Below are 26,432 nucleotides of genomic sequence, written 5' to 3'. Positions count from 1 at the left end.
AACGGCCCGGAGCAGCCTACGCTTCTGGCCTATATTTCTGAGACTTACCTGGGCGCTGGGCATTGACCCGGATGGGACAACAGAGGTCTCGGAGGGAAAAGCACTCTGAACTCATGAGACAGTCCCCTCCGGCTGCGCGTGGCACTGAGGCCTCCCCCCTCCCCGCCCTTGCTCCTTGAGTGCCCTAGCTTCTGTCCCCGGGATCTCGGGCATTAAATGGAAGGAGGCTACTCGGGTCCCGGCCTCCGTGGACTGTTTCTCAGGCGGCCGGGACGTGGACGCGGCCGAGGGCGCCCCCGCCGCCGGCAGCTGCGGACGGCGCGGCGGGAACAAAGGCAGCACGTGTCTGGGCGGGGCGGCGGGCGGGGTCGCTCCCCGGCCCCGCCCCAGCCCTTCCCACCCGGCGCTCCCCACCCGCCCGAGCTCAGCTGCGCGGTGCGCTCGCGACTCTCACGCGGCCGGGCTGCTGCTGGCGCGGCAGCGCCGAGCGGGCGGTGAGCAGTGCGAGGAGGGGGCGGCCCCGCGGGGCGGGGCGGGGAGGTGCCGTGAGTCCTCGCCGCCAGAGTCCGGGTCCTGGATGGGGCGCGGCGAGTAGAGAGGCGCCCGGGGCTCGCGGCCGCGTCGCTGCCCGCACCGCGCGCCGCTCGTGCTGAGCACGGCGGCGGCCCCGGCTCCCGGGTGAGACCAGGCCCGGCCGGCGCGTGGGCCGCGCGCGCGCGCCCGAGAGGGAGGCCGCTGAGGTGCGCGCCGGGGCGGGCGCGGCGGCGGCGGCGGCGGCGGCGAAGGCGGCCGAGCGGGGGGCGGGGCCGCAGCGCCTGCAGAACCTTGGACAGAAGCTCCCGAGCCGCCGCCGCCGCGCGCGAGCCCCGCCGAGCCCCGGGACCGCGGCGCTGAGCCGCGGCGCGCACTGCGGAAGGTGCGGGGCGCCGGAGCCACCTGCTCGGTAAGCCTGCCCCTCGAGCCGCCCGCTGCCCCCAGGAGACCGGGGCCGCGGCCGCGCGCGGTGTCGAGGCGGGGTCCCCGGCCGCCTCCGCCGGCGCCCGGGCCCCCGCGCTGCCATCCGGGCCGCGGCGGGAGCGGGTGCCGGTGCCGCAGTGGAGAGGCCGGGGTTGCGGCGCGGGGACGCGGGCGGGGCCGTGTCAACCGGGGAAGGCCCCGGGCGCGGGGTTGGGGCCGCGGCCGCCGAGGCCGGGGCGGAGGAGCGCGGCGCGAGCCCCGCCTGGTGCTGAGAACCATCTTGTTTTTCCCCTCACAGATCCGGAGGGGCGGCACGCGACCTCGGGAGCGCCCCCGCCTCCCCCTGGCCGCCGCGGGCTCGGTGAGCTGCTTCCCTCCAGCCGGCAGGCTGGGCGCGCAGGGGCGCGGGTCCCCGCCCGGCGCGCAGCGACACCATGGGCACGGTGCTGTCCCTGTCCCCCAGCTACCGGAAGGCCACGCTGTTTGAGGATGGCGCGGCCACGGTGGGCCACTACACGGCCGTGCAGAACAGCAAGAACGCCAAGGACAAGAACCTGAAGCGGCACTCCATCATCTCCGTGCTGCCGTGGAAGAGGATCGTGGCCGTGTCGGCCAAGAAGAAGAACTCTAAGAAGGTGCAGCCCAACAGCAGCTACCAGAACAACATCACGCACCTCAACAATGAGAACCTGAAGAAGTCGCTGTCGTGCGCCAACCTGTCCACGTTCGCCCAGCCCCCGCCGGCCCAGCCGCCCGCCCCCCCTGCCAGCCAGCTCTCGGGTTCGCAGACCGGGGTCTCCTCGTCCGTCAAGAAGGCCCCGCACCCTGCCGTCAGCTCCGCAGGGACGCCCAAACGGGTCATCGTCCAGGCGTCCACCAGCGAGCTGCTGCGCTGCCTGGGCGAGTTCCTCTGTCGCCGGTGCTACCGCCTGAAGCACCTGTCCCCCACGGACCCTGTGCTCTGGCTGCGCAGCGTGGACCGCTCGCTGCTGCTGCAGGGCTGGCAGGACCAGGGCTTCATCACGCCGGCCAACGTGGTCTTCCTCTACATGCTCTGCCGGGACGTCATCTCCTCCGAGGTGGGTTCTGACCACGAGCTCCAGGCGGTCCTGCTGACCTGCCTGTACCTCTCCTACTCCTACATGGGCAACGAGATCTCCTACCCGCTCAAGCCCTTCCTGGTGGAGAGCTGCAAGGAGGCCTTTTGGGACCGCTGCCTCTCCGTCATCAACCTCATGAGCTCCAAGATGCTGCAGATCAACGCCGACCCCCACTACTTCACGCAGGTGTTCTCCGACCTGAAGAACGAGAGCGGCCAGGAGGACAAGAAGCGGCTCCTCCTCGGGCTGGACCGGTGAGCCCGCCAGCCTGCATCATGGCTCAAGGATTCAATTCATTTTTAAAAATTTATTCTTAAATCAGATTTTGTGTACAGTATGTGTCTAGCAAAGCCACCAAGGGCCTCTCCCTTCCCACCTCCCCTCCTTGGGGATTTCCTCTGCCCTGCCAAGAACCCTGGGCGCTTCTGAACTCCCGAACCTTGTGCAACATTCAGAAGATGTATTCAGAGCCACCCTGGCCCCCGACCTTTCACTCTGGGGAATTGAAAGGACTGACTGACCTCTGCCGCCTGCGCCCTTGCTGGACCAAGGCAGGGAAGGCGGCCCACAGCCAGGCAGCCCAGGGAGGAACTGGAGTTTCTGGTTGGAGGCCCTTTCCTGGCTCCTGTTCTGGGTCGTCTGTTCTCCCAGAGGCTCCTGGAGCTGGCCACCTGGACTGCACCGCACTCGGGGTTAGGAGGCCAAACGCCCGTGGCCCCGGGACAGCCTCTTCAATCAAGGGGAAGCCGGCCTGATGTGAAGATCATGTCCTCTAATTTGGCCATGCACGACCCTGGTTTGCTCTTTTTTCTTTTTTAGGGAGAAGGGCTTTCCTTTCGTGGAGACATGGAACCGCCCCCCACCCCCCAACCTCCCTTCCTTCATCCTCCACCCCCAGCCCTGTTGGTAGTGTTGGTTAATGAGCTGGTTTGACTCACTAAGTTCTTTCATTTTGGGTCCCGGCTCCCAAGGGGTGGGGTGATGCCAGGGACAACTCCTTTCTTGGGTGAATTTTTCATTTGAATCATGCAGCTTAGTCACCCCGTGGCGAAGGCCAGGGCAGCTGCAGGTGCCCATTGTCAACAGCCTGCCTCCCGGGCAGGTGGGGCTGCCATGCCTGGGACTGAGCAAGTGCCCATGACATTTGCGCCTGCGGAGGTGCAGGGGTTGGGGCGGGGGCAGGGACCAGGGTGATGTGGTAATGATGCACCCCTCCCCTCGCCCCCTGTTGATTTAAAGCTGTTTCCAAACAGTTGAGTCTCTTCTGAAGACGAAGCCTTGTCCCGAAAGGCCCAGGGAGATAGCTGGATCTTGGAGACAATTATGAGCCGGGAGCCGAGCTCCTGACTGCTTGCTGATTCTCCCGCTGGTCATTTGCAGTTGCCGGTTTGGGTCTCCACCTTCAACCTCAGTGGCTGTAAAAAGAAACCCATGGTGTGTCACTTAATTTTCTTTCTGATTCTCCCAGATCGGTGGCTGGGGGCTTGGGAGAGGACCCAGAGAGGGGAACCAGCCTTCCGCTATCCCTCTGGCTTTGGGGAACAAAGACTGATGTGAAGGTCTACAGAGAATTCTCTCTTCCAGTCTCAACCCCCCAAGGGGGGCTGGAAGGGGAGGCTGGGGGTGAGGGAGGCAGGGGGCCATTTTACAGAGGATTAGCTTCCAGGTGGCTGCCATTTCAGCACAAGCACTACTGAAATTCACATAAAAAAGAGAAAGCTGTGAAACAGGTCCCGATTTAATAGGCCCAGCGTTGAGCCTGCGGCCCTGTGGTGCTCGCGAGAGCGAGGGCCTGCCCCAAGCTGGGAGCACGGGCCTCAGCTGCGCCCCGAGGCCCATGCCGAGCCGCTCCCGGGACTGCCGGCCAGATTTACCTGCCGCGGGGCTGGAAGGAGCCCGCGGCTGCCGGCGGGGACCTCGCCTGCAGAGCCTCCTCCCCGCGGGAGTTGTCACACGGCCTGTCTGTGCGGATCCTGCTGCCGTGTGTGACCGAGGTAGGCGGCTGGTGGGGGCGTCGGGGTCCCTGGCAGCACAGAAGGGTGCTGGGGGGGTGGCGTTCGGGGGCCAAGTGTCAAGAGCCAGGACTGGGGTTCTGGAGTTGCTCCTTCGTGGGCCTTGCTGGGCCTGAAACTGCGAGAACGCGCACCTGCGGGATTCCAGTTTTGTGTGTTTCCTTCTCTCTCTCCATATTTATTTTTTTAATTTATGGAGGCGGTGCAAATTTCAGGAATGGTTGGGGACTAAAGAAAGAACTCTGTAGTTCCATCCATGTGAAGCCTGGCGAGGTCGTCTCCTCTTGCACTGGTCATCAGTATTGTGTAAAGAATCTGATATACTTGAGTGTGCAAGCAATGAACCCATTTGACATGCTGCTATGAAGACTACTTTTAGAACAATTAAAAAAGGAAAAAACTAACCTACAAAAAACCCCCACCCTTTATTCTTTAATTGTTGCTTTTACAGTGATATTGTGCATGCAAACCAGGAGCATTTTGTGTCTTAAGAAAAATAATCTTAGAACAGATGGCTGTGAAAATTACACCCGTGCACAGAACAAGTCACAGGAATAATAGTTCAGGATTTGGTTTTTCTCTTTTCTTGTAAAACCTGAAGGGTTGATATATTCTTTCCATGCAGTTATTAGAACTTAGTTTTGTTCTAGCAGTTGTTAAACTTGCAATGAAAAGGAAATGTGCCATTTTTTTTCCACTTGGAACTATTCTTAGCTGTATATTTGAAACTGCTAATTACACGCGTGCGATGTATGTTGGTTTTTTAGTGCAATTTCTTCTGTAGCTATTCTTTGACCAAACTGTGGGTATTGTTAATATTAATTTATATTTGTCTCATTTTTGTATGTATGCGTAGCGTGTTTGTAAGTATGTGTGGTTTATAATCTGACAAGGTCATGAAGCTCAGTTTGGCTGTAATTTAATTCCCCTCCCCTTATTTTTATTTATTTTTGTACTGTGCTGATTAAATAAAATGCACTGACCATCCATTACACAGACCGTTTTTTTTGTGACACATCCTTCAAGAGCAGGCTGGGGACTCATTTTTATAAAGGATTCTTGTGCTCAGAAAATTGGATTGCGGTGTGGGGGAGGGGAGGAGGGCAGGGTTAGGGGAGAAGGCTTAACAATTGTGTTCACAGTTAAGGTGATTAGAAAGAAGCCCAGGTGAAGTCACCTTGGGTTTCTCGGCATGGCCAGGGCAGGAGTTGGTCTCTCAAGGCCCAGGACCTCTGACCAGGGAGGGTCAGGCCCAGGCCTGGCCTGGCAAGGGCTGGGCCCCCAAGTGTGCTGGTCTGGGCTCTGCTTGAGGCCACTGCCCCGAGGTTCCCCGGCCAGCAGGAGCGGGCTGGGTCCATGTGGTTCAGCCCCGCCAGCCTAGCTCTGTGCAGGTTTCCAAAAGAGGAAACCAGCTCGCAGATAAGCAGCCTCCCCAGCCCTTAATTGTGGCAAGGCTGGAGCCCCCTACAGGTTGTATTGCCATCGGTCTGCGCTCACTCTTGCCACCAGCCTGGGCCTTGGAGACCTGGTGTCTTGGCCTCAGTCCTCCCCGGGCTCTGCGCCCGGTGGGCTGGAGCTGCCCTGGGCCTTGGGGGCACCTGTTCAGGTTGTGCCTTTGAAGCTGGCAGCCTTTCGATCGGGGTGCCTTCTTTGTCTTCTGAGTCAGAAGCTGTCGCTGTGTGCTCCAGCCAGTGACTGGGGGTCGGGAGCATCCTCTGGCTGCAGCACCCCGCGGTGCTGGGGTTGCCCCATCTCCCTGCAGGGCCTTGCTTGCCGGCAGCTCACCCATTCCAAACAGAGGGCCCAGGGAGGGGCTGAGCAGCCAGCCGTGGTGCACTCAGGCCTATCCCTGAGCTGCAGCCCTGGGCCTCCAGGCCTTGCCTTTATTCTTGGCGCTTCTGCGTGCTTTGATTGCAGTAAAGGTGAAAGCAATGTGCTTTCAGTGTGCAGGCCTCAAAACAGTGGTTGACACCACCACCTGGCCCCCTCCTGGCTCCTCCTCCCCACAGCTGTCTTCTATTTAATATTTTTCATCAAAAGCCCCAGGCCAACTATCCTCCATTTTTACCTTACTTGTGCTTAATGCTCTTTTCAGCCTCCAGGATAACAACTGACTTTCTACATGCCCAAATTTCACCGTTTTAGATAGTTTTCAACTCAATAAGCAGGATACCTTTAAGAGTAAGATTTAATGCTTTATTGCTCTTGATAAATCAAAATATGCTTAGAAATAAAGTTAATTTAATGGAAAATAGGAATATACGCACCAAACCATAAAACCACATTTAACTAAATCACGAGAAAACACTTCATTGCATTACAATCACTGTGTCCCCCCTGCTTTGCCTTCGGCGCCGTGATCACACCCGAAATTCTTTCCCTCAGTGGCCACACACACTGACTTCTTGCAGGACATCATGAAAAAGTGCTTGTGGACGGCGTTAGTACGCCGGGCCTCAGCCGGGAGGCGCTGCACTCAAGGGCCAGAGGCCACACCCAAAGTGGGGAGGTGGGACTCTGGAACCCCCCTCCTCTCCAGCCTCCGAAAGGCACTCGTTTGGCATGTTCTATTTTGGTGTGTCTAAAACATAACGTTTGCATGTATCTAGTAAAGCAACAAGTTTGGGGCAGTAAGTGGAAAGGAGAGGTGATGTTCCAGTTAAGGAGGACCGATAGCGTCAAGGTAGTTGGCAAAGCTGTGGGTGTTGCTGAATGGGGCCCTGTGCGGGTAGCTGACCAGGCTTGGAGGATGAGATTGGGTTTCGGAGACCAGGATGGCAGCAGGGCTCTTGTGCTGTGGATGGTATAGGGTGTGCATGTGCTCAGAGCCCGGGGGGCGGCGGTAGGCCCTGCGTGTGCCGGGCGGGGCTGGGGTGATGGGGTGGGGGTGGGGGAGGAGCGTGGAGGGGGGCGTTGGGGGGAGCCCCAGGGGTGAAACAGTGAAGAAAAGCCAGGATGTCCTTCTCGGACACCCTGCCTGGCTCCGCCTGGGGCGTGGGCCCACTCTCAGCGCCCCCTTAACCACATGGGGTGCCTGAGTCTGGACTCTCTTGAAGGTTCCAGGCTGGGAGGCCCGGGCTGCCCAGGGGAGTGCAGCATGGTCCCGGGGCGTCTGGAGCACAGGTGCACTCTGCAGGGCAGGGACTGGCAGGGTGGCCGCTCTCCTGGCCTGGGTGGGCATCCTGGCCTGGCCTGCAGTGCCAGGACCCCCGCTCCCTTTCCTATCGCTCCCCTTCCCCAGGTTCCCGTGGGCCCCGACCCGCCCGCCCCCGGCCTGGTTCTTCACGTGAGTGTGAGGCAGAGGTGTTGGAGAGGGAAAACTTCCAGACCCCCTAGTGCTCCCCTTTTATTCCATTTCATTAGAGTTCCTGACACCAGTGTGGCACAGAGGACATGGTATCTGGTTAGTAACCCTGCTCCTAACTGCAGAAATAAGTGTAAGACAATCACGGCCTAGGCTGCAGGGCTAAGTAAGACGATTCTTGGAGCATTCCCCGAGCCATGCTCTCCGGGCAGAGGGTCAAGGGGCTGGGGGCTGGCTCCGAGTGGGACAGACTGCCCACTGGGCAAGGTGGTTCCTTTGGCCAGGGGCTCCTGGGTTGAGGGGCTGGCTCTCCAGGTGAACCTGCTCACCTGGTGATCTTGGCGGGCTGCTGGGGAAAGGGAGTCCACGGGGAGCTCTGAGAAGCTCCTTGAACCAGGGCGTGGGGTTGCCATCCCCTTGGGGAGGAGGGGGCAGCTGGGCCCAGAGAGGGCAGGGCTACCTCCCCACAGCCGCTCCCAACTCCAGAGGCTTGGCTTTGGTTGGAAACGACATGCAGGCCCCGCCCCCAGCCCTCCTCGGGCAGGGCCAGTCGCCAGCAGGCCGATCTGACCTGGCATGGGGGTGGCCCTCACTGACCAGAGGGGAGCTGTTTTGGAGGGGCTGCTGCAGGCTGGGCAGGACACATTCGTCTTTGATTTGTTGAGGGGGCCGTGGACAGTCGGGATAGAGGAAGACAGAGATCAAAGGCAGAAGCCGGGCTGGACCTCGGGGAGGAGCCGCAGGGGAGGCAGGGGGCCCCTCCCAGCCTGGACCCTGGCGAGCGGGCGTCTAGCGGCGGCTGGGCGGGCAGCCCCCATCTCCCTGCGCCTCAATTGCCAGGCACGCTGAGGATGAAGCCCGAGCGATTCTTGGTGAAGTCAGGCTGCGGCTGGTTGAGCCGTGTCTCCACGGAGACCGTGCACTTCTTCCCGTGCAGGCTGCACTGGACGGGGTTGGTGACGTTGACTTGAAGGTGGCGCTTCTCACTGGAAGAACCAAGAAGAAGACGGGCAGTTAGCAGGCGGCAAGGGCTTGGGGGGAGTCTGCCGGGCCACACAGGTGCCCCCCGGGCTAGGCACAGAGAGGGTGAGGATGGGAGAGATGGTGCTTGGCTATAGGCCCAAACCAAAGTCATAGGCGAGCCAGGGCCCAGCTCCTGAGAACCCACATGTGGGGCAGGACAGAGCACGGAGCTGCAGCGGAGCCGCGGCCACCATCCTCGGGCCTGAGGCCAAGGACCAGGGCCTGGGCTTTAGATGTCATCTGGGGGATGTGGCGGCAAGGGCTCTGATGTGATCATCACCTTTCTCTGATGGCAAGAGAGAGCCCCAGGGGTGCTGTGTCCAGGGGTAAATGGAGGCTCTTCCTTACCCATGGTCCCTGACAAGAGAAATGCCTTCCGTGAGTCCTGGCTCGGCCCTGCCTGTCGTGGGTCCAGCTGTGAGAACCAGTCTGATGCCAGTGGCCCTGGGGTTGGGGGTGCTGCCCCCACATGGGGCGGCTCTGTGGTTGGCAACGTGGCAGGGAGGGTGAGCAGCGCTTCTACCCGTATGCCTGGCAGTTTGTGCGTGGTGCCCAGCCGGGGTGCCAGGCGGGGAGGCTGTGCGCCTGCTAGGTAGAAGCAGTGCCCGTCCTCTGGTGCCTTGAGACGCACCAAGTGCACTTCAGATGCCGCCCGCGTCAGAGCTGGGAGACCTGGCGGCCAGTATGGTCTCACCCTGCGCCTTGTGCCTCGCTGGCTTTCTCAGCGCTAGGAGGTCTGGACGGGCTGGCCTGGCTCCCTGTGCCGGGACTGCCTTCGATTCCCCCAGGGCGCTCTTGGGTGCGGTCAGGCTGGGCTCCCTGGGCGGCGGCTGCTCCTGGTGTTGGACAGGGGATGCCAAGGGTCCACCCGGGTGGGAGGCCAGGCCGAGGCTGGCCCAGGGGAGAGGGAGGCGCTTTCCAGGCGCTGCCTGGCCTGGGTGACACCATCTCTCAGACCCTTTACTCCATAGGAAGAGCACCCGTGGGCAGTGGTGTGCTCAGCCTGAGTGCCCGGAACACCAGGCTGGCCTTTGCTGGAGCACTGAGTGGGCAGCTGTGGCCGTGTTCTTAGGGGCTTTCCACATGGCTGTTTCCTACCAGCTTTCTTGTTCGATGTGTTGTTGAAGCAGAAAATGGACACAGGAAGAGACCCATTGTTCTCTCTCATGGGCATTAGGTATCTGCTGCTTAATGTCTCGTCCGCTGCAGCTAAAACCTTGGCTTAGATGGCTATTTTTGACCAGGCTTGGGCATAAAAATAGCAGAGTCCATTGGAGGCAGTGACTCGGGCACCTCTTCATTCCTGCGGGAGCCAGGGTGCTATGCCTGTGGTCTTGGTGAGGGGTCCTTGGACCCTCTGGACCAAGCACTGCAGCCCTGCTTGCCGTTGGAGATGCCCTGAGTCCCTGCCTGTCTTTGTAGGGCTGCTGTGGGGTTTGGGAAGAAGAGAGGGGGTTGAGTAGTTACATGTGTTGAGGGCAGGAAGAAGAACCGGCTTTCTGGTCCGAAGAGCTAGGCAGCTAAGCAACCCCTGGCTGATGCCATCCACACTCCCATCAACAGACAACAAAGTACAGAATTGCCACACGACCCAGCAATTCCACTTCTGGATATATACCCCAAAGAAGTGAAAACAGGTGTTCAAACAAAAACTTGTACAGGAATGTTTATAGCAGCATTATTTACAGTAATGCAGAATAAACTTTGGGTATAATTCATCCATTTATGATAAAAAAAAAAAACCTCTTCAGATAGTGGGCACAGAGAGAACACACTTCAATATAATAAAGGCCATATATATGGCAAACCCACAACTAACATCATACTTGGTGGTAAAAAGCTGAAAGCACATTCTCTAAGATCAGGAACAGGTGTCCACTCTGGACACTTATTCAACATGGTTTTGAAAGTCCTAGCCACAGCAATTATAGAAGAATGACCATACTGCCCAAGGCAATCTACACACTCAGTGCAATCCCAGTCAAATTACCAATGGCATTTTTCACAGAACTAGAACAAGAATTTTTAAAATTTGGGTTTCCCTGTGGCTCAGCAGTAAAGAATTCACCTGCAGTGCGGGAGATGTGGGTTCAGTCCCCAGGCCGGGAGGATCCCTTGGAGGAGGGAATGGCAACTCACTCTAGTAGTCTTGCCTGGAAAGTCCCATGGACAGAGGAACCTGGTGGGCTACAGTCCATGGGGTTGCACAGTTGGACACAACTGAGCAACTGAGCACTCAAAAAAATTTTTTTTGAAAATACATATGGAAACACAAACCCCCCTGAAAAACCAAAACGATCCTGAGAAAGAAGAATGGAGCTGGAGGAATCGCCCTCCTTGACCTCAGACTATACTACAAAGCTACAGTAATCAAAACAACATGGCACTGGCATAAAAACATGCATATAGATCAGTGGAGCAGGAGAGAAAGCCCAGAAACAGACCCACACACTTATGGTCAATTAATCTATGACAAAGGAGGTAAGGATACAATGGAGAAGAGACAGTCTCTCTGATAAGCGATGGAAAAACTGGACAGTAAAAGAATGAAATTAGAACACAACACTTATATACGAAAATAAACTCAAAATGAATTAACGACGTAAATGTAGCACCAGATACTATAAAACTCCTAACATATGCCTAGGAGTGGGATTTTAGGGTCATAGGGTAACTCTCTGGTTCTTAAAGGAACCTCTACTGTCCTTTATAGCAGCTATACCAATTTACAGTCCCACCAAGAGTGTAGGAGGGTTTCTTTTTCTCCACACCCTCTCCAGCATTTAATATTTGTAGATTTTTTGAAGATGGCTATTCTGACTGGTGTGAAGGGATACCTCATTGTAGTTTTGATTTGCATTTCTCTAAAAATTAGCAACACTGAACATCTTTTCATGTGCCTTTTGGCCATCTGTATGTCTTCTTTGAAGAAATGTCTATTGAGGTCTTCTGCCCATTTTTGATTGGGTTGTTTATTTTGATATTAAGCTCTATGAGCTGTTTGTATATTTTTGAAATTAATCCCTTTTCAGTACCATTGTTTGCAAATATTTTCTCCCTTTCTATAGGCTCTTTCCTTTTTGTCTATGGTTTCCTTTGGTTTTCCTGAAAGCAAAAGCTTTCAGGTTTAATTAGGTCCCATTTGTTTATTTTTGTTTTCATTTCCATTGGGAGACAGATCCTAAAAGATACTGCTACAATTTAGGTCCCAGAGTGTTCTGCCTATGTTTTCCTCTAGGAGTTTTATAGCATCATCCCACTCCTGGACATATATCTGGAAAACACCATAATTCAAAAACATACATGTGCCTCAGTTCACTGCAGCACTGCTCACACGGAAGCAAACTGAATTTCCATTGCCAGATGAATGGAGAAATAAGATGTGGTATATATATACCATGGAATGTTAGCCATAAAAAAGATCGGAGTAACGCCACTTGCAGCAATATGGATGGACGTAGTGATTAGCATACTGAGTGAAGTCAGTCAGAGAAGGACAAATATCTCACTCGTGTATGTCATCCAAAACTTGGTACAAAGTTTAAAATCTTATTTACAAAACAGAAATTGACGTACAGACACAGAAAACAAACTTTTATGGTTCCCAAAGGGGACAGAGGGGAGGGAGAGAGATAAATTAGAAGATTAGTGTATACACACTACTATACATAAATTAAATAAACAGCAAGGACCTCCTATATAGCACAGGGAGCTATATTCAATATCTTATAGTAAACTATGATGGAAAATAATCTGAAAAATAATATATACACATATGTAACTGAATCACTTTGCTGTACACTTGAAACTAACATTGTAAATTAGCTATACTTCAATAATTAAAAGGTAGAAATAACCCAGACATCTATCAGCTGATGAAGGGACAAACACATGTGGTCCAATGAAATATTATTTAGCCATAGAAAAAGAATGAAGAAATGGTGCCTGCGACACCATGGATAAACCTCGTTAAGCTAGAAAGAAAAAGCAACACGTCATATAGTTCCCCTCACATGAAAGGTCCAGAATAAGCAAATTCATAGCGACGGAAAACAGAGGAGTTGGGGTGTTTCCTTTGATGAAAACATTCTGGAACTAGTCAGTGGTGATGGGTGTACAACCCTGAATGTACTAATTGTGACTAATGGTAAATTTTAAGTTAGGGGTATTTTACCACAATTTTTTTTTTAAGTGGGTTGATCTAAAGGAAATGTAAGAACCTGCCCTCAAACCATGTTTTTTTCTCAGCATTTTAAGTTCAAACCAGTATGGTTTTAAGGCCAGCGGGGGGTTTCTTGTGCTTATCTTGAAGACAGACCAGCGCAGGTGGGTCCAAAAGGCAGATAAGGGAGTGGATTCTCTGCAGGTGTCAAGTGACATCTTCTGTGGAGCTTCACCGCACTGGAAATCTTCGTGGAACCAGCGGACCGTCCTTAGTTTTTAAAGAAAAGAGAGCAGATTTTATAGCTGCCGATGACAGCTGTGATGGAGGCTGCTGGCTGTGAGGGGGAGGGGCTTTCCTCCCCATCTTCTATTACCGGATTTAATGGCTCAGCAAACTGTGGAATTCGGGGACTTTCATCTCATTTCATCTGTTCCAAGCCATCATTGCAGACAAATGGCCTTGATCAAGTTACTTTGCTTCCGTTTCCTCCAGTCCTGTGCTCATCAGAGAAATCCATGGGTCAACACAAAACAGGATCCGCGGGCATCCCTTGCAGCCGTGTGCTGAAAAGTCCTGCATTAAGCGTGGTAGCGCCAGTGTCTCCAGGGGCCGAGCCAGCCCAGAACTCGTCCCCTGCTGTCCAGACCCCTGCCCCGCAGCAGCCCGGGACTGGAGCCACCTTCTCTCTCTCTTTTTAAAATTTATCTATTTTGTCTGTGCTAGGTCTTCGTTGCTGTGAGAGGGCTTTCTCTAGTTGTGGTGAGTGGGGGGCTACTCTCGAGCTGGGGGGTGTGGGCTGCTCATCGTGGTGGCCGCTCTTCTTGCAGAGCATGGGCTTTGGTAGCCGTGGTGCAAAGTCTTAGTTGTCCCTCAGCATGTGAAATCTTCCTGGACCAACCAGGGATCAAACCCACGTCCCCTGCATTGGCAGGTGGATTCTTTTCCACTGGACCAGCAGGGAAGCCCCGCCCTCTGTTCCTGACTGGGTTCCCTGCTGGAGCTCTAGCTCGTGCACTTGAAAGGGAACTGGGACGCGAGTGAGGGGAAGTGCAGTGGGCTGATGCATGGATCCTCTGGGGGAGTGGCCAGCAGTTCCAGAGACTTCGGGGCTAACGCAATGATCTCTGTGTTTGGTCACAGGATGTGGTGGGAGGAAGCCTGCCTTGCACCAAGCACAGGGAGGTCATAAAGAGAAGCTTTTCGCAGCGGTGAGGCAGGTAGTGTTTCACAATAAACCTTAGATTCACCAGGACAGGCTGCCCTCCCCCTGGATGCCTCCAGGGCACAGTGCAGGGTCTCCAGCTCCCAGGGAGGGCACTGGCCCGCTTGTGTCTGCAGCTGGTCGCTACATGTTTTGCTTCCTGCAAGAAGGAAGTCCTTTGACATGAGTCCTTCTGCTCATGTCAAACCGCAGAGGGCTGCTCTTTCAAAATCCCGCTGTAGGAAACGCTACTTCTGTTTTTGTCAGGGTCGAACGGACACTTTGACCACGGTCCCTCCTCGAGCAAGTCTGAGAATCCAAGTGCCCATGCAGTCTTGAGTGGGGGTGTCACACCTCCTGGCCTGCTGGGTCCTCTCTGGGTTTGTGGCTGGTGAGGGATGGGGGGTGACACCATTTTAAAAAGTTTTTTCCTTTTTTTTTTTTTTTTAAAACTTATTTGGCTACATTGGGTCTCAGTTGCAGCACATGGACTCTGTAGTTACTCCGAGGCTTGCAGGATCTTATTTTCCTGACCAGGGATGGAACCTGCGTCCCCTGAAATGCAAGGCCGATTCTTAGCCACTGGACCACCAGGGAAGTCCGGTGACACCACTGGGACTAAGTCACTAATGGTTCTGGGCAGGCAGCATGTCCTGAGGACCCCATGCATTTGCCTCTCCCGGTCTGGTGGGCAGAACCCCTGTGGCCCTGACGCCTCCCCTCCAGGCAGGGACACCCTCCCCCAGGGCTCTCCTCTCTCAGCCCCATCACCCATCTCTCCCCGACCAGCTCTCCTCCTCTTGGTGGAGATTTACCAAGCACCCACGATGGGCTGGGCTCCGTCCAGAGAAAGAGAACATGAAGAGGGTAGGATGCAGCCCCGACTTCAAGGCACCCATTCTTCTTCTTTTTCTCCTGTATGTGTGTGTGTGTGGTCGCTCAGTCATGCCCGACTCTTTGCGACCCTTTGGACTGTAGCCCACCAGTACAGCCAGTTAACACTGTTGTGATGGTTTTAGGTTGACAGCGAAGGAACTCAGTCATACATATACATGTTTCCATTCTCCCCCAAACTCCCCTCCCAATCAAGCGGCCAGGTAACACTGAACAGAACACCCTGGGCTGCACGGTAGGTCCTTGTTAAGGCGCCCGGTCTTGACAGGAAGCTGGGCAAGCGTGAATGGCCCGAGATACGCACAGGGGCCACCTGAGCGTGGGTGGCTGGCCTGGGATGCCAGAGGGGATGATGTCAGACAGACGCCTCGAGAAGCGCAGGAATCGTGCAGACTCGTGCAGAATTGCCTCCTCGCTCCCTAGATATGTTTATCTTTGGTCCTTTTCATTCTATACATTCTCCCCCAGCGCCTTGCTTCCCTGGTGGCTCAGTGGTAAAGAATCCGCCTGCCAATGCAGGAGACCTGGGTTCGATCCCTGGGTCAGGAAGAGCCCCTGGAGAAGGAAAAGGCAACCCACTCCAGTACTCTTGCCTGGAAAGTGCCGTGGGCAGAGGACCTGGCGGGCTACAGCCTACAGGGTTGCAGAGAGTTGGACACGACTGAGTGAGTGGGCACGCACGCCTCCTCCCTCTGCTCCAGGGTGCCACCCATAACTGTGGTCTCAGTGACAATTACCCAATCAGTGCCCCTGCCTCAGCCAGAGGCCCAAGCACATAGGTGCAGCCGCCAACTAGACAAACCCCCTGGATGTGCCGCAGACAGCTGAGCCTGTCTGTGTCCAACACTGAGCTCATCCTCTTGGCCCCTTCCCCAAACTGCTTCCCTCCTCCTGTCGAGCCTGTCGCCTGTCACAGGGAGACGTGTCATCATCCACCCATCACAAGGGCCAGGGAGCCGGGCTCAGCCTGGGTCCCTACTCCGCCCACGTCATTACCGAGTTCTCCTTTATTTCACTGTCTTGGTCTCTCTCCGCTACCACCCTTACTGCCGAGAACCCCAGCCCCCTTTTCCTACTTATGAACACAGCCACCTAACCCAGTCTTCTGTCTTTGGTTTGCCCTGCCGTCTACTTCAAACATGTCCTCCTCGTTGTCATCAGAGAGAGATTTAAAGGCACTAAAAGATGCTGTCATTCTGCTGCTAAAAACCTCTTCAGTCATTCCCCAGTGCTTTCCAGAACCACCTGCCTCCCACTCCCCACCCCCAGATTGAGCTGGGTGCCCCCTGTTCTCTCGAAGCCCCGAGCAGGCAACGGTGCTGCTTCCAACAGTGTAATTGGAGCTGACAAGCTCTGCCCACTGTGTACAAGTGTCTTCAACGAGAACACGATTCCCCAGGAAGAATATTTAAAATCAAAGTAGAGGTTGCAGGCCAGGAAGGGTGACCCTCCAGGGTCAGGAAGAAGGACGGGATGGGATGTCAGCGGACGCTAAGACAAGGACATGCAGGCACCAGCGCTGAGGTCAGTGTGAGGCTGCCGGTCACCAGGAGCCCGCCTCCCAGCATGACAGAGAGGCACAGAGCCATGGTGTGAGAAGGTACACACAAAGAGGGTTTTCCAGTAAAAAAGAAAAAAAAGAAAACCTCAAGCTTTCTTCTCTCAACCTCTTGAAAAACAGATCCACTGCAGGTTCCCAAAGGCAGGGCAAACCTGAACACCCAGGGCGAAAAGAGACACCGCTTGCAAAGGAATCATAGGCCTGCTCATCGACTAGGAGGGAAAAGTGAAAACACAGACTCATCAAAGGGTTTATGGAAAATATCTGTCAACCTGGAATTCTATCCCCGACCCATCACCTGAGCACGAGGCCAACAGAAAGTTTTTCTCAGACAACAAGGGTGAGCCCCGGGGAGTTGGACAAGCTCAGCTCTCGGGTAAAGAAGGACCCTGTCGTTCGTCACGAAAGACACTGAATCCAGAGGAAAAGCACGGGGCAGGCGACGTGCTGGGAGCAGACCCACCAGGAAACACGCAGGTCAGTCTCAGTAAGCGGTAAACACAGCACTGATGAAGGTGACTGAGCGTTTCAAACCAGCGCTGAACATCCTGGAGAAGAGCAACGTGAGAGACGGGGTGTGGTCCCAGGAGACTGTTCCAGGGTCCTGGTCTCATCTGGGAGGAGGGTAAGGAGACTGGTGAACTTCAGGCTCCACAGACAAGCACAAAAGTAAAGTCAACTGATGGCAAATGAGCAGGTAAGAGAGCAATGTGCAATTTCCAGAGAAGCAGAAGGAAGAGGGGCAAGAAAGTCTGCTTCACTTAACGGAAGGAAGGAAAGGCGAGCAAAAGGAGCAAAGAAGGAACGCGGGGACGAGGAAACATAAGCCGACACGGACGTGAACCCCCGTTAACCTCAGAGACACATTAATACGTCTTTTGTTGTTTAGTTGCTAAGTCGTGTCTGACTCTTTTGCGATCCTGTGGACGGTAGCCCGCCAGGCTCCTCTGTCCATGGGAATTCCCAGGCAAGAATGCTGGATGGGGTTGCCATTTCCTTCTCTAGGGGATCTTCCCGACCCAAGGATGGAACCCGCGTCTCCTGCATTGGCAGGCGGCTTCTTTATCGCTGAACCACCAGGGAAGCATGTCTTTTGTTACCTGAACGTTACTGACTGCAGTGTTTCAATATTCACTTGCATAATGAATTGCTGGCCACATTCGTTAATTTCTGCAAGCACCACCCCCACCCCACCCCAGCCTGCCCTGGTCAATAATGTGTTAAAAGGGAGTTCTCAGACTGAATTGAGAAATGTGGCTAGAAGTCTATTTGCAAGAGACCCATCTCTAGCCTACTGACAAAGACAAGTTAAGGGAAGAAACAAGATATGCAAGGCAAATGTTAATCACAAGAAAGCTGGCAGACTGCGCTGCTGCTGGGGAAAGAACCGGTGAGATAATGCTCTCCTTTTTCAAGGAGTTGTTCACTAGGAAGATACTCTCCAGAAGAAAGCAAATACATTTGTGTGAGACGGCGTGACATGGGCAAAGATATAATGCTGCTGCTGCTGCTAAGTCGCTTCAGTCGCGTCCACAAATAGTCAATGATGTTAATATACTTTCCCCCAAAATGTACAGATCTGCAGACGATGTTAAAAGAACATAGACTTGAACCCAATTAATATATAGATTTGAACCAAATAAATAAGCTTTGTGTGCTCAACTATATTCAACAATTCGAGCATACAGTATAACTGCTTTGCAATGTTGTGTTGGTTTCTGGTGTACAACAAAGTGAGTCAGCTATATAGTGTACATATATCCCCTCCCTCTTGGACTCCCCCCAGACACCCCACATCCCACCTCTCTAGGTCATCACAGAGCACCGAGCTGAGCTCCCCGTGCTAAACGGCAGCTTCTCAATAGCTGTTTTACACAAAGTAGCAGTATATATACGTCAGTGCTAATCTCTCAATTCATCCCATGCTCTCCTTTCCCCACTGTGTCCACAAGTGTGTTCTCTACATTTGCGTCTCTGTTCCTGCCCAGCAAATAGGTTCACTGGTGCCATTTTTCTAGATGCCCCATATATTTGTTTTTGTTTTTCTTTCTGACTGACTTCACTCTATATGACAGACTCTGGGTCCATCCACGTCTCTACAAATGACCCAATTTCGTTCCTTTTTATGGTTGAGTAATATTCCACTGTATATATGTACACCATCTTCTTTATCCATTCATCTGTTGATGGGTATTTAGGTTGCTTTCATGTCCTGGCTGTTGTAAATAGTGCTGCAATGAACACTGTAGTATACGTGTCTTTTAAAAAAATTATTTATTTATTTGACTGTGCTGGGTCTTAGTTTTGGCATTTGGGATCACGGTCCTTGACCATGGATCAAACCCAGGCCCCCTGCATTGAGAGTTCAGATTCTTAGCCACTGGCCCACCAGGGAAGTCCTGCATGTGTGTCTTTTTTTTTTTTTTTTTTTTACTTTATTTTACTTTATAATACTGTATTGGTTTTGCCATACATTGACATGAATCCACCACGGGTGTACATGAGTTCCCAAACATGAACCCCCCTCCCACCTCCCACCCCATATCGTCTCTCTGGATCATCCCCATGCACCATCCCCTAGCATACTGTATCCTGCTTCAAACAGACTGGTGATTCGTTTCTTACATGATAGTATACATGTTTCAATGCCATTCTCCCAAATCATCCCACCCTCTCCCTATGTGTGTCTTTTTGAATTATGGTTTTCTCAGGGTATACGCCCGGTAGGGGGATGGCTGGGTCATATAGTAGTATTACACATGATTTTAAAGTAGACTTGGAATAGGTACCATACCCTAAAAAGAAATTCAATAAGTACTTAAGAATTAGCATCAGACTGAAACTGTCTTATCTGACGATAATACAATACGAACAGAAATCAAACAGAAAGAAACTATAATAACAATAGTAGGTACTGTATGCTCTTTTGCTAAGTGCTTTACAAATAGCAACTCATGAGATCCTCAGGACAGGACGAGGTAAGTTCCATCATCAGAAGAGGACGTGAGGCCCCAAGAATCTAACTACCTGCCATGATCAGAAAGCAGAGCCAGATCTGAACCTGGGCATCTGGGCCAGAGCCCAAGCCTTAAGCTCTGTGCACGCCGCTACTAAAACAGTCGCTAGAATATAATCATTAGCTCAACCCCCTACTTCCTAAGTGCTTCTGGGCAGTTTTCTCCCCTGATCAAGAGCTCCTAAGGGCAGCTATCTGATACAGAATAGGAGTTCCATAACTGTCTACAGAAAGAATGAATTTTTAAAAGAGACATCATTAAGAAAGCAGCTGGGACTCATTTCAGTGTCAGACACTAACCAGAAGACCCAAGGGCAACGTCAAGCCTTTTCAAAGCGGGGTTGATGAGAAGTGAGTTGGAGCCACGGGTGAGCAAGGGCTGGGCTCTGGGGCTGCACCTGCCCTCCTGGCACAGTGCTCCGGGCAAGGTGGTGTGGAAGTGTGGAGTATGATTAAGGCGTATGAAGAGGCCCCAGGGGTGCTCACCATTCCCAAGATGCTTTTCGAGAGCCAGAGAACCCTTCTGTAAAGTGAATCATTACTTTGCTTTGTAAATCCAAACTCTCACATCCTGGGTGTTCCCTCACCATTGCTGATGACGTTCTCAGGGAGACAAAAATGTTCGTAGGATGACAGACATTTGGACTGATGGATTTTGGAAACATACATGCAAGGTTGGAGAAGTTCCAGGAATGACATCAATGAACATGTTATCATCTTTTTTTCTGTTTCTGGAGGTTGAATAGAGATGAGCAGACACTGGCTCCATGCACATTTCTTTTTTAAAAATTAGTTTTTGGCTGTGCTGTGTCTTCTTTGCTGCATTGGGTTTTCTCTGTCTGTGGCAAGCGAGGGTGCGGTGCACAGGGTCCTTGTTGCGGGGGCTTCTCTTGTTGAGGAGCACGGGCTCAGATGCCACGTGGCACGTGGGGTCCTCGCAGAACAGGGGTGGAACCGGTGTCCCCTTTTGCCCTGGCAGGAGGATTCTTAACCACTGGACCACCAGGGAACCCCTCCATGCACATTTCGCAGTAATCTCCTGAGTAATGTGAGCAGATACTTCCCAGCATCACTTAGCTGTTGGTTGGCTATGGCCGGTACAATTAGCAGCATCTCTTGTGCAGCTTTAAGAGGGGTTTAGGGGGAAGGGAGAGCTTGGCAATCAAAACCATCCACTTACAGGGAACTGCCCATGTACTAGGCAGCGTCGTCAACATTTTACCTGTGTCATCTCATTTAATCCTTACAACACCTTACAAGGCACTGCCATTATTTATGCCCACGCCACAGACGAGGGCACAGAAGCTTAGCAAAGTCAAGGAGCTCCGCACACCTGGAAGGTTATGGCTGTCTCTTGAGTGACTGCAGCCCTATTCCACTTGGTCTGCACACTGAGGTATTTGTCCAGTTGTCATATGAGGGCATTATTTCTGCTGCACACAATTCTTTAACATATCGAATCTGGTGCTAAGGTTTGGGCATCTTGACCCACAGCCAGGACCCCCACTGTCACCACCTGTCCTCTGCTTCCTGGACACCCATCTGTCTGTCTGTCCATAAATCTGGACATGCATCTGTCTGTCCATGCATCTGGACACGCACCTGTCTGTCCATGCATCTGTCTGTCCATGCATCTGGCTGCGCCTGGTCTTAGTTGCAGCAAGTGGGATCTTCGATATTCTTTGCTGTGTGCAAACTCTTAGCTGTGGCAATGTGGGATCTAGTTCCCTGACCAGAAATCGAACCCAGGCCTCCGGCATTGGGAGTACATGGAGTCCTAGCCCCTGAACCACCAGGGAAGTCCTCTTCCTGGACATTTTCCACTGATGTTTTCAGGCTCATCAAAGAATGGGTGCTCTCCTGGTGCCTGGATTTGTGTGCTTTTAAAAACTGTTGCCTGGTGCACCCTGCTGTCTTGATTTTCCAGCTGGAGTCCCCGAGGAGGACTGTTGCTCTCTGGAGGCTCCTGGTTTCTGGTTTTGTCAACCAGAAGGCTCCTGTTCTTCGTGTGCGGGAGGCCCTTCCCTGGCAGGGCAGACCGAGGCACTGCTGGATGTGGCCTGGATGGACCACATCCTGAGATGGCCAGCGACTGCATTTGCTTCCCTTCCACCAACATCGGGGACCCAGGTGGTGAGGATGCTCCGCTTTGCTTTATATTCTTGGAATCTGGACTCTTAACAGGCCGCATTCCCCTGTCCCTCCCCAAATGTCCAAATTGATGCTTTCTGCCAGGGATAATGAAACCTTTCAAAACTGAACTAAAAGGTCAAAACCATACCCACCACTCCCTCAGACATGAGAGAAGAACAGAAAACAGAAGCAAGAAAATAACACCAAGCCAAACCCCTACCACAAAACAAATGGAACAGCAGCTGCGGACAGAGCAGCGTCATGGGCCAGGGGCTGGGGCCGCCCATCACTTCCGACGAGAGGGCGTTGGCTCTGGAGCCCGAGTGTGGCGCCTCTGTGTCCATCCCACTTTCCCTGCCCTCCTCTCCCTTCTCACCTCTTCCCTCTTCTTTCTCTTGGCCTCCCTTCACCTTCTCATCTCAGTGATTTGCTCTACAGTCTTTGGGGCTTTATCAAAACTTATCTGATTTTTTCCCCTTTGCTGTGTTAAGCATTTTTTTTTTGCAACTTTGCTGTTTTCTGCTCTAATTTGTGCTTCTCCTATCCTGACACTTCTGTTAACAGCACCTCCAAAGTTAGCTCTGTCTGTGAACACTGCTGCTGCTTCTCTATTTGCATCATTAATGAAGGTGCTAAGTAAGACTGCATTGCACACGAACCAGGAGCCACATCTTCCTTTGAACAGATGACTAAAAAAACCAATTTTATTTATTTATGGCTGTGCTGCTGGATCTCTGTTGCTGCGTGGGCTTTCCTCTAGTTGTGGTGAGCAGGGGACACTGCAGTGTGCAGGGTGCGGGCTGCTCACTGCCGCGGCTTCTCTTGCTGCGGAGCACGGGCTCTGGGGCACGCAGGTTTCAGCCGCTGCGGCCCATGGGCTCAACAGCTGTGGCTCCCAGGCTCAGCAGTTGTGGCGCACAGGCTGAATTGTTCCGAGGGATGGGGGATCTTCCTGGATCAGGAATCGAACCCGTGTGTCCTGCACTGGTATGTGGACTCTTTACCCCATGGGGTCACCAGGGAAGCCCAGATGATTTTTAGTGGGTTGTGAGAACATCATTCTATATCTGCCTATTTGGTTCACCATTGTCAAGAAGCACCTGAGCTTCTGTTTGTGTGGAGCTGTGGCTTACTGCACAGGGGAGCTCGCAGGACCCTTGGCCACACACACACACACACACACACACACACACACACACACACATATGACATAAATTCTAAAAATAGAGTCATCAAAGTAGGCAAGTGTAAGATGAATGATCTCCCTTGGGCTCAGGGATTCCTCAGCATTATCTCGAAACATGCCCTACATCCAATATCTGAGTCTAAGGCTCCATCCTTAAGGATTCTGGGATACAAGATAAATAATAAAACAGCCTCCATGCTCAAGAAGCTCAGAGTCTGGGGAGGGAGGCCGACTTGTCCACAGATGGCTGCTGTATACAGTGTGGACGTCGGCACTGTTAGAGGTCTGCAGGGTGTGCTCAGGGAGCACAGGATGGGGGCAGGGAAGAGTCCCTGCCTGCTTTCGGCCTGGGTGCCACGCCTAGGGCTGTGGGGGTCCTGGCTTTGCTATGCAGATGCATCATGGAACTAAACTGGGCTCTCAGCACCCTGGTCCAGAACGTGACCTGATTTCTCTCCCTCACGCTGCTCCCCATCTGTGTGGAGCGAGGCAGAGCCTCAGGGCGGGGTGCTGAGGCCCCGGGAAACAGGTCCAGCAGCCCTCGCCCACTCCTCAGTCCAGCAGCCTCGCCCAGCCTGGCTGGCGTGTCTCCTCCCTCTGACCACATCCCTCCAGCTCTAATTGTCCTCCTTCTCTGCAGCTTGCTTGGGCCTCCGCAGCCCAGATCTCCAAGACCCAAAGACAGGAGGCGACCAGCTGCCCCCTGAAGCAGGAGGAGGACAAAAGAGATGCCTTGCAGCCTAAAAGTGAAATTGACAGAGGACACAGGGAATGCAAGGGTGGGGCTGTAGTTTAGCACGAAACTGTGGTTTTGGTGACTGTGGTGCGAGAGAGGCTGGGATAGATAACAGGGAGGTTAGGCTTAGTTTTGGAGGCAATGGCGACATCCTTAAGGATTCTTGAGTGGAGAAGAGAGGGACTGCTTTGTCAGTGCCCTTACTGCTATCTGAAATTGACCTCCTCGATTCTTGGCTTGTTTACTGTCTTCCTGTGGCTCCCACCCTCTTCCCAAAGGTTAACTCCATGGGAAAGGGCCCTCTTCCATATTGCCATGTCTAAGACTGTTTGGCATAAGATAGATAAATTTAATAAAAGAATGAATACATGAAACTGATAGGAAGCAAGTGATGTCGAGGACAGACTAAAGGGGGCATTTTTTTTTCAATTTTGAAACATTTTAATCTTTATCCTCCTTCTACACTTCTACATAGCTGAAAGCACCAATTTTTAAAAAAATGTACTATTGGAGTATAATTGCTTTACAATGTTGTGCTGGTTTCTGCTGTGCAATGAAGCAAACCAGCTATATGTATACACATATCCCCTCCCTCTTGAGCCTTGCTCCCCGCTCCGCCATTCCGTCCTCTAGGTCATCACAGAGCACCAAGCTAAGTTCCCTGTGCTATACAGCAGCTTCCCACTAAAAGAACGGGACTCAGCCACTTAGCTATTTTACACATTAGGTGGTGTGTATATGGGCTTCCCTGGGGGCTCAGACGGTAAAGAATCTGAGTGTATGTATGTCAGCGCTAATCTCTCAGTTTGCCCCACCCTCCACTGCCCCCTCACATCCAGATGTCTGCACTCTATGCCTGCATCTCTGTTCCTGCCTTGCCAATAGATTCATCTGTACTGTTTTTCTAGATTCCATATATATGCATTAATATACAGTATTTCTCTCTTTCTGATTTCACTCTGTATGGCAGAGCCTGGGTCCATCCACGTCACCATAAATGACCCAATTTTGTTCCTTTTTATGGCTGAGTAGTATTCCATTGTATATGCATATATACCTCATCTTCTTTATCCATTCATCTGTTGATGTATATTTAGGTTGCTTCCATATCCTGGCTAGTGTAAATGGTGCTGCAATGAACATTAGGGTACACATGTCTGTTTGAATTATGGTTTTTTCAGGGTGTATGTCCAGGAGTGGGGTGGATGGGTCATATGGTAGTTCTGTTTTTTGGTTTCCATACTGTTCTCCACAGTGGCTGTATCAATTTATATTCCCACCAACAGTGCAAGAGGCTTCCCTTTTCTCCACACCCTCTCCAACATTTACTTACTGTTTCCAGATTTTCTGATGATTGCCACTCTGACCAGTGTAAGGAGATACCTCACTACAGTTCTGATTTGTATTCCTCTCATAAGTGATGTCGGGCATCTTGTGTTGGCCATTTGTACATCTTCTTTGGAAAAATGTCTATTTAGGTCTTCTGCCCACTTTTTGATTGTTGTTGGTTTTTTTTTTGACATTGAGCTGCATGAGCTGTTTGTATATTTTGGAGATTAATCCCTTGATGGGGGCATTGTAAAGCAGGCAGATGAGGCAGGAGAAAGGCCCGTGGTTGTTAAGGCAGAAACAGGGCACGTTTGCGAGATGCTTCAGGGCAAGAATTTGGTGACCGACCAGACTTAGATGATAACAGGGAGCGTCTTCTGCATTCCCAGGTGTCAGAGAGTGAGTTTGAATTTGGACAATGTTGAGTTTTGCTTCCTCTGGAAAATGATCCTAAGGGTTTCTCTGCATGCCATGAAGACTTAGTCAGGAACATATGCCTTACTGCTCTCTCTCCCTTAAAGGGACGTGCGATCGTGAGGCAGATCATATGTCAAAACTGTTTTCCCAGACCTATTCTGTAAGCGAATTCTATTATAAAATGGGTATTTACAATGTTATCCTGGTGCTGTGCTATATTAAGTAAGCAAGCCTCGAATTTTGACAATTGGTGTTAAAACAGTACGTGCGGCGGCCTGTTTTTCTCACCCACCTGATACTCTTTAACATGTCTAACTTCAAAAAAAGGATTCATTTATTTGCCTGTGCTGGGTCTTAGCTGCGGCTCATGGGGGCTTTTAGTCACAGCACGTGAACTCTCAGTTGTGGCCTGTGGGATCTAGTTCCCTGACCAGGGGTTGGGCCCCCTGCACTGGGAGCGCAGAGTCTTAGCCACTGGGTCACCAGGGAAGTCCTACTTTTTATCCAGTGGTCTTCTTTTTGATACTTATCCCACCACTCTTTTCAGGAATTTTCATCTGAACATGCCCAAACCTCAAAAGCAGCACTCCTAGGAGTAACGATGCCAATTATAAAGGTGGAGTAGCGGGGGAGGAAAAGAAAGGCCTAAGTCTTGCTTTGCGAATAAAAGGTCACATTCTCTAGAATTGTGGTGACTGTAGGAAGCCGGAAACTGGTCACTGTCCAATGACAATCGGCACGTTATGGTTTACTGAACAGTTAAGTTCAAGTCCCCACGTAGGGGCGGTTTGCATATCAGACTACTTGCTGAACCTGGAAAAAGTAATTTCTCGTGGATGATAACCAGTCCTTTGGAATTTGGGCTATAACACCCCAGAAGTCTGACATTCCAGCTGGCGACAGCAGCAGGGAAGAGACAGGTACTTCCAGCTTCCGTGTATTTCTAGTAATGTTGCTTAATCAAGATAGGACACAATAGGCCTGGTGGATAGAACAGGCCTTTGGAATCTGCCAGTCTAGGGTGTGAATCCAGCTGTATGGCTTTGGGCGATCACAGATCCTTTGAAGCTTGGCTTCCTGAACTGGGATAATTAACTGTGGGAATGGTTTCTTCTAAAGGGTTCTGATGAGAATTAAAGGAGAAAATATACATTGACACAGTGGCTAGGGTGATGCCCAGCCCAGAATAAGTGCCCTTTGAACATCTGTTATGAAGTCAAGTGTTTTTAAAAAATTATTTATTATTTATTTGGCTAGTTGCAGCACGTGGGATCTTTCGTTGTGTGTGGGCTTAGTTGCCCTGCAGCAGTGGGATCTTACTTCTCTGACCAGGGATTGAACCCAAAGGTGGATTCTTAACCACTGGGCCACCAGCAATGTCCCATTTAAAAAAGTATA

General features: G+C 52.4%; 2 protein-coding genes across 2 annotated transcripts in view; one reads left to right on the top strand and one right to left on the bottom strand.

Moving 5' to 3' along the window:
* Positions 1–1,391: 1,391 nt before the first annotated feature.
* On the top strand, positions 1,392–2,545 carry CDK5R1 (cyclin dependent kinase 5 regulatory subunit 1). The gene has a single exon (XM_052658556.1). The coding sequence runs from the start codon at positions 1,392–1,394 to the stop codon at positions 2,313–2,315; it is 924 nt and encodes a 307-aa protein (XP_052514516.1). The 3' UTR covers positions 2,316–2,545.
* A 4,776-nt stretch (positions 2,546–7,321) lies between these two features.
* MYO1D (myosin ID) overlaps positions 7,322–26,432 on the bottom strand; it is a 359,595-nt gene continuing 340,484 nt past the window's right edge. The window contains exon 22 of the mRNA XM_052657133.1: positions 7,322–8,359. Within this exon, the coding sequence (XP_052513093.1) occupies positions 8,203–8,359 (157 nt within the window). The 3' untranslated portion in view covers positions 7,322–8,202. The remainder of the gene's footprint in view (positions 8,360–26,432) is intronic.

This window comes from Budorcas taxicolor, chromosome 19 (assembly GCF_023091745.1).
Source record: "Budorcas taxicolor isolate Tak-1 chromosome 19, Takin1.1, whole genome shotgun sequence".
In the NCBI taxonomy this organism is placed as follows: domain Eukaryota; kingdom Metazoa; phylum Chordata; class Mammalia; order Artiodactyla; family Bovidae; genus Budorcas; species Budorcas taxicolor.
Note: the sequence above shows the minus strand (reverse complement) of the source record. Positions and strands in the feature narration are given on the sequence as shown.